Source organism: Dunckerocampus dactyliophorus, chromosome 12 (assembly GCF_027744805.1).
Source record: "Dunckerocampus dactyliophorus isolate RoL2022-P2 chromosome 12, RoL_Ddac_1.1, whole genome shotgun sequence".
Taxonomy (NCBI): Eukaryota; Metazoa; Chordata; class Actinopteri; order Syngnathiformes; family Syngnathidae; genus Dunckerocampus; species Dunckerocampus dactyliophorus.
The window spans coordinates 14102916-14115200 of NC_072830.1; the positions used below are offsets into that span (position 1 = coordinate 14102916).

General features: G+C 42.7%; 1 protein-coding gene across 2 annotated transcripts; it reads left to right on the top strand.

Moving 5' to 3' along the window:
• The first annotated feature begins 1090 nt into the window (after window positions 1-1090).
• Window positions 1091-11385, top strand: p2ry1 (purinergic receptor P2Y1). Of its 2 annotated transcripts, XM_054794765.1 has the most exons (3): window positions 1091-1362; window positions 2841-3010; window positions 4456-11385. In XM_054794765.1, the coding sequence occupies exon 3, from the start codon at window positions 4489-4491 to the stop codon at window positions 5548-5550; it is 1062 nt and encodes a 353-aa protein (XP_054650740.1). In that variant the 5' UTR covers window positions 1091-1362; window positions 2841-3010; window positions 4456-4488; the 3' UTR covers window positions 5551-11385. The 2 variants fall into 2 exon arrangements, with proteins under 2 accessions (XP_054650740.1, XP_054650739.1); XM_054794764.1 differs by lacking the exon at window positions 2841-3010.
• The last annotated feature ends 900 nt before the right edge of the window (window positions 11386-12285 follow it).

A 12285-nucleotide genomic window follows, 5' to 3' on the forward strand; every position in this document is an offset into this window, starting at 1 on the left:
GAGAGGTTATGCAATATGGACGATCGATCGGCATAAAAATTTGATATTGGTTCAAACTGGTATCATTTGTTGATGTATATTCTGTAATGATATCGTGAATGATAACGTGCTCCACATAGTAACAAGCTTGTTCAGCTCAGTATGTCCGCGGTCTAGAATAACAAGTATTTCCATGTTTCGCCTTCGGTTGTGTAAATATGCAATTTGCAATGACTACAAAGTGCCAGTTGTGCGAGGGAGGGGGTACGGCGTCTTCCTGTAATACTTCTATTTGAATATGTTTGGTTGATGTTGTGTTTGTGCATGACGTGCTGAATGAGGACAGTTTATCATTTTACTGATTGTATTAATCCAGAGTTTCATACTTTGCGCTTTACTTTGACCTTTTACAGATGTTTGTGCAGCTTTCCAAATGGTATCCTTGCCAGCATTATTTAACCTGATTCTTACTTGTGAGTTTATTAAGACTAATTTATTAAGACTAACCTGTCTTACTTGTTGATAGAAGGAAAACATGTTATTTTAGTTGACTATTACTCATAATGTTTAATGACATTTGTTGAGGCAAAGTGCTTCAAATAAATATGGCACTCTTTCTATTAGGCCTGGGTGATATGGGCCAAAAAAATTTAAAAAAATCAATAAATTAATTAAATGTCATGTATTCTTTATGCTATGACATGAAATACACACCTTTTTTATTTAATTTACCAAACACTAGGTGAATTTGCACAAAGTTGGTACCGGATTGGTATCGCCAAGACCAGCCAGAATTTTACTCAGTATCAGATCAGAAACTAAACCAATGTCATCACATGCTAACTGATAGCTCACGAGCAATGTTTTGGAGAGCCAGGGTGGAATTTATCCCCCAAAAGCACATCCCTAAAAGTATTATTAAGGGCTAGACTACAAATTTCAGATATGGGATATTATTATGAGGGATGATCCTATAATCCAATGCTCATTACACAGCCAAAGGTTCAGTAATAGGAGGAGGAGGAGTTAGTCCGCGTCTGGGAAGGCACTGAGTGGTTTTTGTGGCTTTGGTGCACCTCCCCTCTCCATTCCGCAAAGAGCTCCACTCCACTCTCTCTCCCTCTCTGGAGCTCATTCATGCCAACGCCTGCAGCTGTCTCTTTCTGTTGCTTCCGTCCCTGCACCGCGCTGCCTGCCTGCTGGCCGCCTTCCACTTCCACGCAACAAGCGCATGGAAACTGACTTTCACTCACACGGGCTTGGTGCGTCAGCGCAAGGTCGAAAGTGCGCAACTTTCTGAAGGTAGACACCTGACTCAGCCTGATCTTTTTTTTTAATCTCCCAAGCGGGAAAAGGAATGTGGGCTTCAAGTGGATCTGAGCGGTGAGTACTTGTGTGTGTGTGTGTGTGTGTGTGTGTGTGTGTGTATGTGTCCGTCATCCAGCGTGTGTGTTTGCTGCAACACTGTAATCATGTGTCAAATGCAGAATATGTATAAACATACACTGTATAATGGTTCCGGTTACACAACATGAAAGCCAAAACAGTAAAGAAAATATACAGGTAGTGCTTACAAATGCAACCTGTGACCAAAAGCCTCTGGGTCTGATTCGCCCCACGCAGCTGCCCTTGAGCAAGTCACCATATACCTCCCTAAAATGCTCCCCATGGTGCTACAAAACCACCCACTGCTCCACCGTGCCGCTAACGGTGTGTGTGCTATGATGGGAGTAATTAAACCCAGAGGTCAAGTGCATTTAAATGTGAATTTGCGACCGAAAATTGAGCTTGGGGCAGCACGGTGTATTTTTGAATGTCAGCTCTTTGAATATTTGATAACATAAAAAAGCTATAAAATTGCGTGTAAGTGTGAATGTGAATCTTCGTCTCTCTCCCTGTGATTGACAGGTGCTTCGTCTACGTCAGGGGTGTCCAAAATTTTTCCAGCGAGGGTCGCATATGGAAAAGTCAGAGGATGCGGGGACCATTTTGATAAAAACAACAACGTTTTATATGCATGCAAAGTCAGCCTTGTGTTATAGGTGACAAAGCGTGTATTAGTAATTGTTAGTACAGTGGAACCCTGGTTAGCGTCACAAATTCATTCCAGATAGTCCAGATTTCTCCCATAAGAAATAATGTAAATCCAATGCATCTCCTCCAGAAAGCCAAATATGTTCACCCAAAATACGTTTTTATAGTTTTACAATTATAATTTTACATGTATAAAATAATTCCATTCATTCATTCATTTTTTTTTGCTGTTAAGTCCTCATTAGGGTCGCAGGGGTATACCAATCGCAGGAAAACAATTCCAAATGCATATAAATACATATAAATGATGAATGATAGGGATCAATTAACCTTTAATTACGGTTACTTTTACCATCATTGAAGACGTGATTCTTGACGTGACTTCAAACAGGAAGGTGGCAGTGGTTGATCTTGCCGCCACATCGCGTCTATGGGAACAGTCACATGTTCAATGAAGGTAAAAGTAACCTTAAAAGGTCACTGTCATGATTTAACAACTTTGCTTACACATGTTATATATTGTTTGTAATTATGTTCTGCTTTGTTTGTTTTTTGAAAGCGAACGAGAAATTCACAAAAATTACATTTATAGTTCGTGGCGCCAGCCATGACCAGCTCGTCGCAGCAAAGCGTCGTTTCCGGAAGTGACATGAGCGGAGTAACACCTTTCAGCTAAAGCTGAGTAAAAAAAACGCTCCTCGAGGTAGCTCATCAACTTCGTTCAGTATATTTTTTCAGCAAAATTGTAGTCATGCCAAAATATTGTGTTGCTGCTGGCTGTTCGCAGTATCCAAGTGAAACTGTAAGTTTGTTTTCTTTTCCAAAAGACTACAATGGATGAAGCAAGTACAGAGAACGAGAAACAAATGGACGTCCACCTCGAGTTCTGTTCTTTGCAGTGAACAATTCACTGATGACTGCTATGAAGGAACACCTTTACAAGAAGCATTTGGCTTGAAATTACAGTATAACAACGTCACAGTTGCCACAGAACAGAGTAAGTCAAGTCTTGTTTACATATTGTATTGTAAACACTATTCCATGATTGCGACAAGCCTGCAAAGCATTATACATGTTATATAAACATCTTTTCACAGCGATATGTTGACGTTGGGCGGCGGGGGCGTCGACACAATAAAAAGGCTAAAAAGACCCCTTTACGTTAATTAAGAAGCCGATTTAAAACAATAACTGAAGGATAAGCAACTGCAGAGTAATTTACACTTACCATTCTGTGTTTTGAAGGCGTAAGGCTGAAGTCCATGCTCTGCAAGTTCTCTATTTCATCTTCAAATGTTTTTCTCTTCTTTTCTCCTCGAAAACTGTTGACACATCGTTCAAATCTTTACTATAATCACTTTAAACATCCTCTGTCTCGTACACCGCTATGTTTGTGTCGTCCCGATCATGTCACTTCCGGAAATTAGACTGAACAATAAGAGCTAGCTTGTTGTGGGTGGCGCCATGGACAATAAATGTAATTTTTGCAGAATTACCATTCGTTTTCAAAAAACTAACAATGTAGAACAAAATTATAAACAATATATAACATATTTCAGCAAAGTTGATCAATCATGTCACTGACCATTTAAATGTTCATTTGTCACTTCTATTCATCATTTATTTGCATTGTCAACCGCTGATGACATCATAGCCAGGTGACGTAACATAACAGGCTGCCATTTTGTAAGATAGCTAATAGGATGCTAACAACAACACAGTTGGACTCACACTATTAGCAACACGACAAGACGCTAATCGGAGAATGCACACAATTTTTTTTTACGTTAACCGAAAAACATGCTAACCGTCCCAATATTTCGGCTTTTCCTCGCTAGGTTACATCTTTTGCTCCTTGTTTTCCCCAGTGGTGCTGGGGTGTTTTGGGGGGGCGGGGTTGTTTAATTGGATTTGGGGCCAATAAAAAATAAGCTGAGGCCAGCAAATGGCCCCCGCCCGGATTCGTACATTTCGTGTATCGTCTGTACAGTCAACGTGTGTCTTTCGTTCAGTTTGATGGTTTCAGATTTGGGAAAAATGTCAATTTATTCATACGTCGCACTTTTTGGACTCCTATGTGTGTCGTATGTGAACCCCACATACGTAAATAAGTGTGGCCAACGCACGTTCAGATATTTCCTATGTCCTCCGTGTGTGTTGAGACCTTACTCCTTCATGGTCACCACACCTACATTTTTCATGAACAAAAAAAACCTGCAGCAAAAAATTGTACGTCCGGTTGTGACGTGATAGGGTGAGGAGCTCGGCCATCTGGGAGGGGCTAAGAGTAGAGCCGCTGCTCCTTCACATAAGGAGGAGCCAGTTGAGGTCCAGGTGCCTCCCGTGCCTCCCGTACGCCTCCCTGGTTGGGGGTTCCGGGCATGCCCAGCCGAGATAAGACTCCGGTGTCTTCATATCAATATTTTCTTTGCTCTTCTGCAGTAAAAGGTCAAGCCTCTGCCCCTGACGGACACAATGACCTCTGACCTTAACTTGACCTCCCTGCTGAACGTGAGCGAACTGCACAACCACTCGAGAGGATGCTCCCTCACCAAGACGGGCTTCCAGTTCTACTACCTGCCCACCGTCTACATCATGGTGTTCATCACGGGCCTGGTGGGCAACAGTCTGGCCATCTGGATGTTTGTGTGCCACATGAGGCCGTGGAGCAGCATCTCCGTCTATATGTTCAACCTGGCACTGGCCGACTTCTGCTACGTACTCTCCCTGCCCTTCCTCATCTTCTACTACTTCAACAAGACCGATTGGATATTTGGCGACGTCCTGTGCCGGCTGCAGCGCTTCATCTTCCACGTGAATCTCTACGGGAGCATTCTGTTCCTCACCTGCATCAGCATGCACCGCTACACCGGGGTGGTGCACCCGCTCAAGTCTCTGGGCCGACTCAAGAAGAAGAACGCGGTCATTACCAGCGCGATGGTGTGGGCTGTGGTGATCCTCGCCATCTCGCCCATCCTTTATTACTCTCGCACTGGCTTGAAGCGTAACGCCACCATTTGCTACGACACCACCACAGAGGACGAGCTGCCTGGTTATTTCATCTACAGCATGACTTTGACTGTGTTCGGCTTCTGCATCCCTTTCATCATCATCTTCTGTTGCTACGGCATGATCGTCAAAGCCTTAATCTACAACGACATGAACAACGCACCCCTGCGGCAGAAATCCATTCACCTGGTCATCATTGTGCTTGCCGTCTTTGCTGTCTCCTACCTGCCTTTCCACGTCATGAAGAATCTCAACATGCGGGCCAGGCTGTACTTCCAGAGCCCCGCCATGTGCGACTTTAACAACAGGGTCTACGCCACCTACCAGGTGACCCGCGGCCTGGCGAGCCTCAACAGCTGCGTGGATCCTATTCTGTACTTCCTTGCCGGCGATACATTCAGGAGGAAGCTGTCACGGGCCACCAAAAAGCCGTCCAAGAAGGGGGATCACGTGCTCCAGTCGAAAAGCGAGGAGACGGCGCTGAACAGCCTGGCAGAGTATGTGGAGAATGGAGAGCGGCGAATGTGAGCTCTTATTATCTAGAAGCAACAGTATTGGATAATAGAAGCTCTGTGTGGACCTGAAGGCCTTGAACAGTAGGATGAATGCTCTGTTTTAACCTTGTGATGAATGTCAATACAGATAAGCTCAGTACTGTGTTGTTGTGGAGACGTGCTGGCCGCAACATTAGGTACACCTGCAAGCTAAAAAAGATAATACTCAGTTTTGACTATATGATTATCAACAAAACATCTAGCCTTGATGCTGGAATTTACTGTACATGTTTAAATGTGCTTTAAGTAAGCCCTATTGGGAGCACACAGTTTTGCGTGTTTGTTGCTTTAATGCTAATGACCTGAGTGTCTGTCTCCAGGAAGCACTGTTGTGCGTCGTATCCAATTTTTACAGAGTCGTCCCTCGCCACATCACAGTTCGAATAAATCATGCTGTTTTGTGGTTGAATATAGCCTATTACTAGTCAAAAAATACATAGACTTGAGCAAATTTTATATATTTTTTGCCTAAATGAAGCATTTTCAAGCATTAAAATGGCTAAATGAACTGAAATAAAAATGTAAGGCATTCAGAAGACGTATGCAAAGACGCAAAGTAATGTAGTATTGTACACTGGTCACTAGGTGTCAGTATTGTTACTGTATTGTTCAGAGAGACACTCAACAGGTGCTTATCTCACAACAGCCACCCTAATAATAACATAATAATCATCATAATTATAACATGGGCTATTGTTGCGGCCGTAATCCACTCCAAGTTAAAACTCAACTCTGAACCCCCGACATCACTTCCTGTCTTACACACGTACGGAATTTCATGAATAAATCTTCCTGTTTTGTGGTTGAATACGGCCTTTTATTCGAAAACAAAATGCATATTTGAGCAAATGTTACATATTTTTTGCCTACATGAAGCATTTCCAAGCATAAAAATGTCTAAATGAACTAAAATACAAATATAAGTCATTTAGAAGACAATTCAAATTGTGAATGCAGTATTCTACAATGGTCACCAGGTGTCAGTAATTGTCTGGTGAGACAAGCACCAGACTTCATCACCGGAACAACAGGCTTTTATTGCAGGTTTAAATTATCTCACAACAGGCACAATAATAATAATAATAATAGTTGCAGCCATAACTCACGACAACTCTGAACCCCGACAACACTTCCTGTTTGCCTGCCACTCAGCTCCCCTATGAACACATTTATAGCAACACACACCAGCATGAGTATTATTTAAATGGCTTTTTTTCTCTTAGTATGTCACCTATATCGGGTAATCAAAAGATGACTTTAGGGGTCTTATGTCATGTCTAGAGGGCTCTGATAATGTTAAAAACTGTATTTAGAAGGTGGTAAACATGTTTTCTATGCTCTTAACTACAAAAAATTCACGAAGAGAAATCCCAATCACATGTTTGTCTGGAACCAGTTAACCGCAATAAACGAGGGATTACTGTGTACTGTACACCTGTGATTCTCAACTAGTGGGTCGCAACCCAAAAGTGGGTGGATTTAATGTGCTGTCCACATGACACTTGTAACACAAAGTTAGCGCCCTCTAGTCAGCTGCACAGTTGTCACAAACAAACCCTTTAAATATAAGACATTAAGACGTTTGAGTAGAACATTTTTTGCAATGTCACTGAAGGGTGATGGTGGTGAAAACCACTGCCGTGCCAATGTAACTCTTGTCCAATGTAAAATTAAGGAGCGGGACGGGAGGACACAAACGTGGTGGTATCATTAGTCACATTTTAACCTGCAACATTATGCTAGGTTAGCCTATTTGGTGAAAATAAACAAAATGACTAAACTTACAGCTGCCAATGTGCCTGGTATAGAGCGCCAGGCTTTGTTTAAAGATGTGTAGCGAAGCCTGCAAAAGCCTCCGTTTGAGTGCCTATTCTCTAAAAAGTGGACTAAAAAGACATGATAGATTGTTCTCCCTTCTGGTGGTCATAAATAGACTCTAGGGACACATATTACTGTGCGATAGGGGCTCTTCAATGATATGTTCACTATGGTGGCTGTCATTTGCTGTAGCATCATATAACAAAACACTCCTACAATGCAATGTCGCGTTACACCACTGCAAACTACAACCACAATAATTCAAATTACTATCTTTTTAAGTGCATGTTATTTTACATACAACTCATGCAGGTGTACCTAATATTCTGATTGCTAGTAGCTGAGCAAAGGTGCAAAAGGTTTGTTGCTTTCCCGTCGATGTACAGGAGGATAAAAAGAGATTAAAAAGATTGGAAAGGCGCCCTCTGGAAGCCACGGAACGGACGGTTCATCAATAGCTGTTTAGCAGCTGGAAGTGAGTGGCTTAGAGAGTGCTACTGACTGGAATGACTTTATCCACTCACCGGCCACAACATTAGGTACACATCATTCGGTACAATACAAGTACTGTAAAACTACACATGCATCATACCGAAAGGTGATTCTGCCGATAAAACAAAATGTTAGAAGGAGGTCAGGTACGATTTTCTTTTTATAGTTCATGTATTCGATCAGTGTACCTAAACAAATGGCCAGTGATAGTGAAATGTGAATTCACTGACATATGGAGTTTGTCGCCATCCTAATGCATTACACAAGCAGGAAGGCCTGTGCCTCCCTCCTCCGTCTCTTCCTACTCTTCTTCTGTCTTTTTGCCTCCTGACGGGAGGTTGAGGTTATACGGCTGTGTCGCCGCAATGGTGTTAAAAAGGAAAAAAACAAGACATAATATTACCAACAGTATTCTGTGTATATGGTGCCGCAGTGAATGTTCTTCTTCATATACTGTAAATGTTGTGACGTATGAGCTTAGTTTGTGTCTGGTGTCAAATACTGTCACTAAAAAAACTTGACTGCAACATGGAGAATTAAAAAAAAAATCATGTTTTAAAGAGGAACACTCAAAACTTGGAGTTGCCTCAAAGTAAACAGTGTGTGTTTTAACAGTGTTGCATTACGGTAAAGAACTTGTGTGTGCTTGTTTTATACTAGTGACGTGCGATACCACTGATTCGATACTGCGTAAAATTCAGGCTGGTATCGGCGATACCGATACTTTGTGCAAATTCACCTAATGTGCCGGGTAAATTTTAAAAAGTAGTGTATTTCATATCATAGCATAAAAAATAGAAGACATTTAATTAATTCATTAATTAAAAATTACATTTATTTATTTATTAATGAAATTATTTTGTTATTGCTTGAATTTGATAGTGTTTCTCACCTTCTTTATCAAAATGCTTCAATTTTCTTTGTCTCCATTCTGGGTTACAGTAGCGAGGTGAGAACTATTGAATTCAAGAAACAACTCATGTCAGAAAGGGAAGGCGGTGGTGGTGGATGGTGGCCAGTTGAGAGACATAGTCTTTCCAAGGCGTCCTGGGTCTTCCCCGAGGCCTCCTACCGGTCAGACATGACCTGAACACTTCCCCAGAGAGGCGTCCGGGAGGCACCTCTTCTAGCTCCTCTCAATGCGAAGGAGCAGTGGTTCTGGTCCGAGGTTCTCCCGGATGACAGATTCCTGGAGTGCTACTCACAGGATTCCCTGAAGAACACGGTCGAATGCCTTTTCCAAGACCACAAAACACATGTAGACTGGTTGGGCAAACCCCCATCCACCCTCAAGGACTCTGCCGAGTCCAGGACGAAAACCACACTGCTCCTCCTGAATCCGAGATTCAACTATCCGGCAGATCTTACTCTCTCCAAGTTTCTCCTGGATGACAGTGCTTCTCACCTTATCTCTAAAGGAGAGCCCAGCCACGCTAACGAGGCAAATCATTTCGGCAGCTTGCACCTGCGATCTTGTCCTGTCAATTACTACCCACAGTTCATGACCATAGGTGAGGGTAGGAAAACAGATAAAAACGGGAAATTGAGAGCTTTGCCTTTCGGCTCAGCTACCTCTTCACCACATCGGACAGATGCAGAGTCTGCATCACTGAAGATGCCACAGCAGTACCACACCTTCCCTCACTCGTGAACAAGACCTCGAGGTATATAAACTCCTCTACTTGGGGCAGGCATGTCAACACCGACCCGGAGATGGCACTCCATCCTTTTCCAGGTGAGAACCATGGACTTAGACTTGGAGGTGCTGATTCTTATCCCAGCCGCTTCACACTTGGCTGCGAACCAATCTAGTGAGATTTGAACATCACGGCTCAATGAAGCTAGCATGACCACATCATCTGCAAAAAGCAGAAACCCAATCCTGCCGCTACCAAACCGGATCCCCTCAAAGCCCTAGCTGTGACTACAAATTCTGTCCATAAAAGTAACGAACAGAATTAGTGACAAAGGGCAGCGCTGGCGGAGTCCAACCCTCACTGGAAACAAGGCCAACTTATTACTGGTGATGCAGACAAAGCTCTGACATCGGTCATGCAGAGACCGAACCGCCTGAATTAGGTGGTCCGGTACCCCATACTCCTGGAGTACTCCCCACAGGAGTCCTCGAGGAACACGGTGGAATGCTTTCTCCAAGTCCACAAAACACATGTAGACTGGTTGGGCAAACGTGTAGAGCATTTGAAACACCTCCCAATATGACAATTAAATAGGAAACTAAGATGCAAGTTCCATGTAAACAGCTGATACTTAATAAGCACAAAATACTTACTAACACTTTCAACATCACATAATGGCAGTAAACTACTAACAAACCTTGTGCTTCTACTTCTGTGACAGCGGGTTTCACATTGCAGTACAAGCAGAGTGTTGTCACCACCTATAGGAGTATTAACAGACTACATCCCGCCACATAAAAAACATCTTTGGAATAAAAGTGCAAGATAATTTTCCTTTTTTTTTGCCAGGGAAAGACCCGCATTAAAAACGGGTCTGCGATTTTGGGTACTGACCCACCAGTTGAGAATATATATAGTCCTTAATATATTATTAGCCTATTATTAGACAAGTTATATGTAGTATTGTGCTCATCAGTAATGTTATGAGACATGACGTTAGATTACATTATCTTTCACACTGCATGGAGACTGGCTACTGAGCCAGCAGAGCCGAGCCGACGTGCCAAGGCTGAGACGGACATGCCATGTCACTCAGTGTGGAAGTGGTAGGTTTTTGGCTTCTTTGTCCTTCTTCCCCACTCCGTTTGAAACACTTTCTTAAGTTTAGAATAAGTAAATTGGAGGGGCTAACTAGTTTGCTCGGTTGCTTGCTATGCTAGCGGCGGCTGTCTGTTATGTCCCTGCAGTGATCCCGTAGCCTGCCCGATGTGATGTAAACAAAGAATAACAGGAGTGTAAAAGTGATTATTAGGGTGTTATTTCATATCTACAGGGCTCTAATAATCTTACAGCCTGTATTTAGAAAGTCATAAACAGGTTTTGTATGCCATAACTACAAAATGAATATTGAATCCTACTTGGCAGAAATTCACTTATCACGGTCAGGTCTGGAACATATTAACCGTGATATACAAGGGACGACTTTAAATGGTAAAACTAAACACACTGCTAACGTCACTGCAGTCTTGTCTTTTATGAAAGGTGTCCCTGATTACTAGTCAAGATTCATATGGGACTACGGGGTCAATCCCAACACCTGACAGATGTATCTTTGAGTGGGGTGGACAAACTATACTCCACTGACACTCCCCAATGTTCTTTCCTGGTGTTCTCATTGAAGCATGTTCTCTGTTGAGGCTGAGTGGACTTCCGTGCAGAGGTCTGTCTTTCCTGCGGCCTCCTCCTGCTCTTTCTGCACGGTTGTTGACTTTCTCTTTCACCATTGCCAGGAGGAAGGAACGGAATGACAGAGGAATAAAAAGTAGTACCTCTTTCTCCGAGCTCATTCTAAGACAGCTTTTGTGTCTGTCACAATGGGTGGGGTAGGATGCGGGTGGGGCCGTGAAGCTGTTGGCAGGAACCCAAGTGCACGTGGTGCCGTGGGCACAGACCTTCCTGCCTGACATATGAATACAAACAGCTTTCCATCTCCGAGTTTAGTGTGAGTGTCTTTCACTGGACGCCTGAAGGTGATCGAGACCTTTTCCAAGCTGTCGTTGCTCTCTTTGTCCAAACAAGAGTTAAGGGTTGACACCCGTCCTTACGTCCCGTGATTTATATCCTGTCCTCTCTGTGCACCCTTGATTCATGAACGGAAGGTTGTGTTGCCCAAACTCTGAAAAAAAACAGCTGAAAAAGGCGCTTTGGTAAGACACTGAGGACACACCTTATAAGGTTGTGTGTACAGCGAAGACACTTAACTTTGTTTACATGTGTTTGTGTTGCTTGTGCATGCAGAACCATGTCGGGATGCGACGCAAACACATCCATCTCAGGGGCGCCACCTGTCTACAGCAAAATGACAATGCGAGGGACATTGAGACACTGGTTGGTTCATTAGCATATTAGCACACTGACTACTAATAGTAGTTGGATGAAGACAGCTGGCACCGTTCAAGTTGTGTGCAGATGCCAGTCCTCGAGGACAGGGGTGTCCAAACTTTTTCCAGCAAGGGTCACATAGTGAAAAATGAAAGGATGCAACTTTGCCACTTTGATATTTTATATGTAGATATGCTAAACAGTTATATACATTATATAAAACAAATAAAAAATACACCTCAGCTGAGTGATATAGGTGAAAAATCATACATTTGTATGAACTTTAGTTTTTTATCTTTTTTTCCCCATTTTTTCTGTTGTTTTTTTCTTTCTTCTTAAATAATCTTCCAAATAATATTATGACTTTATTCCCATAATAA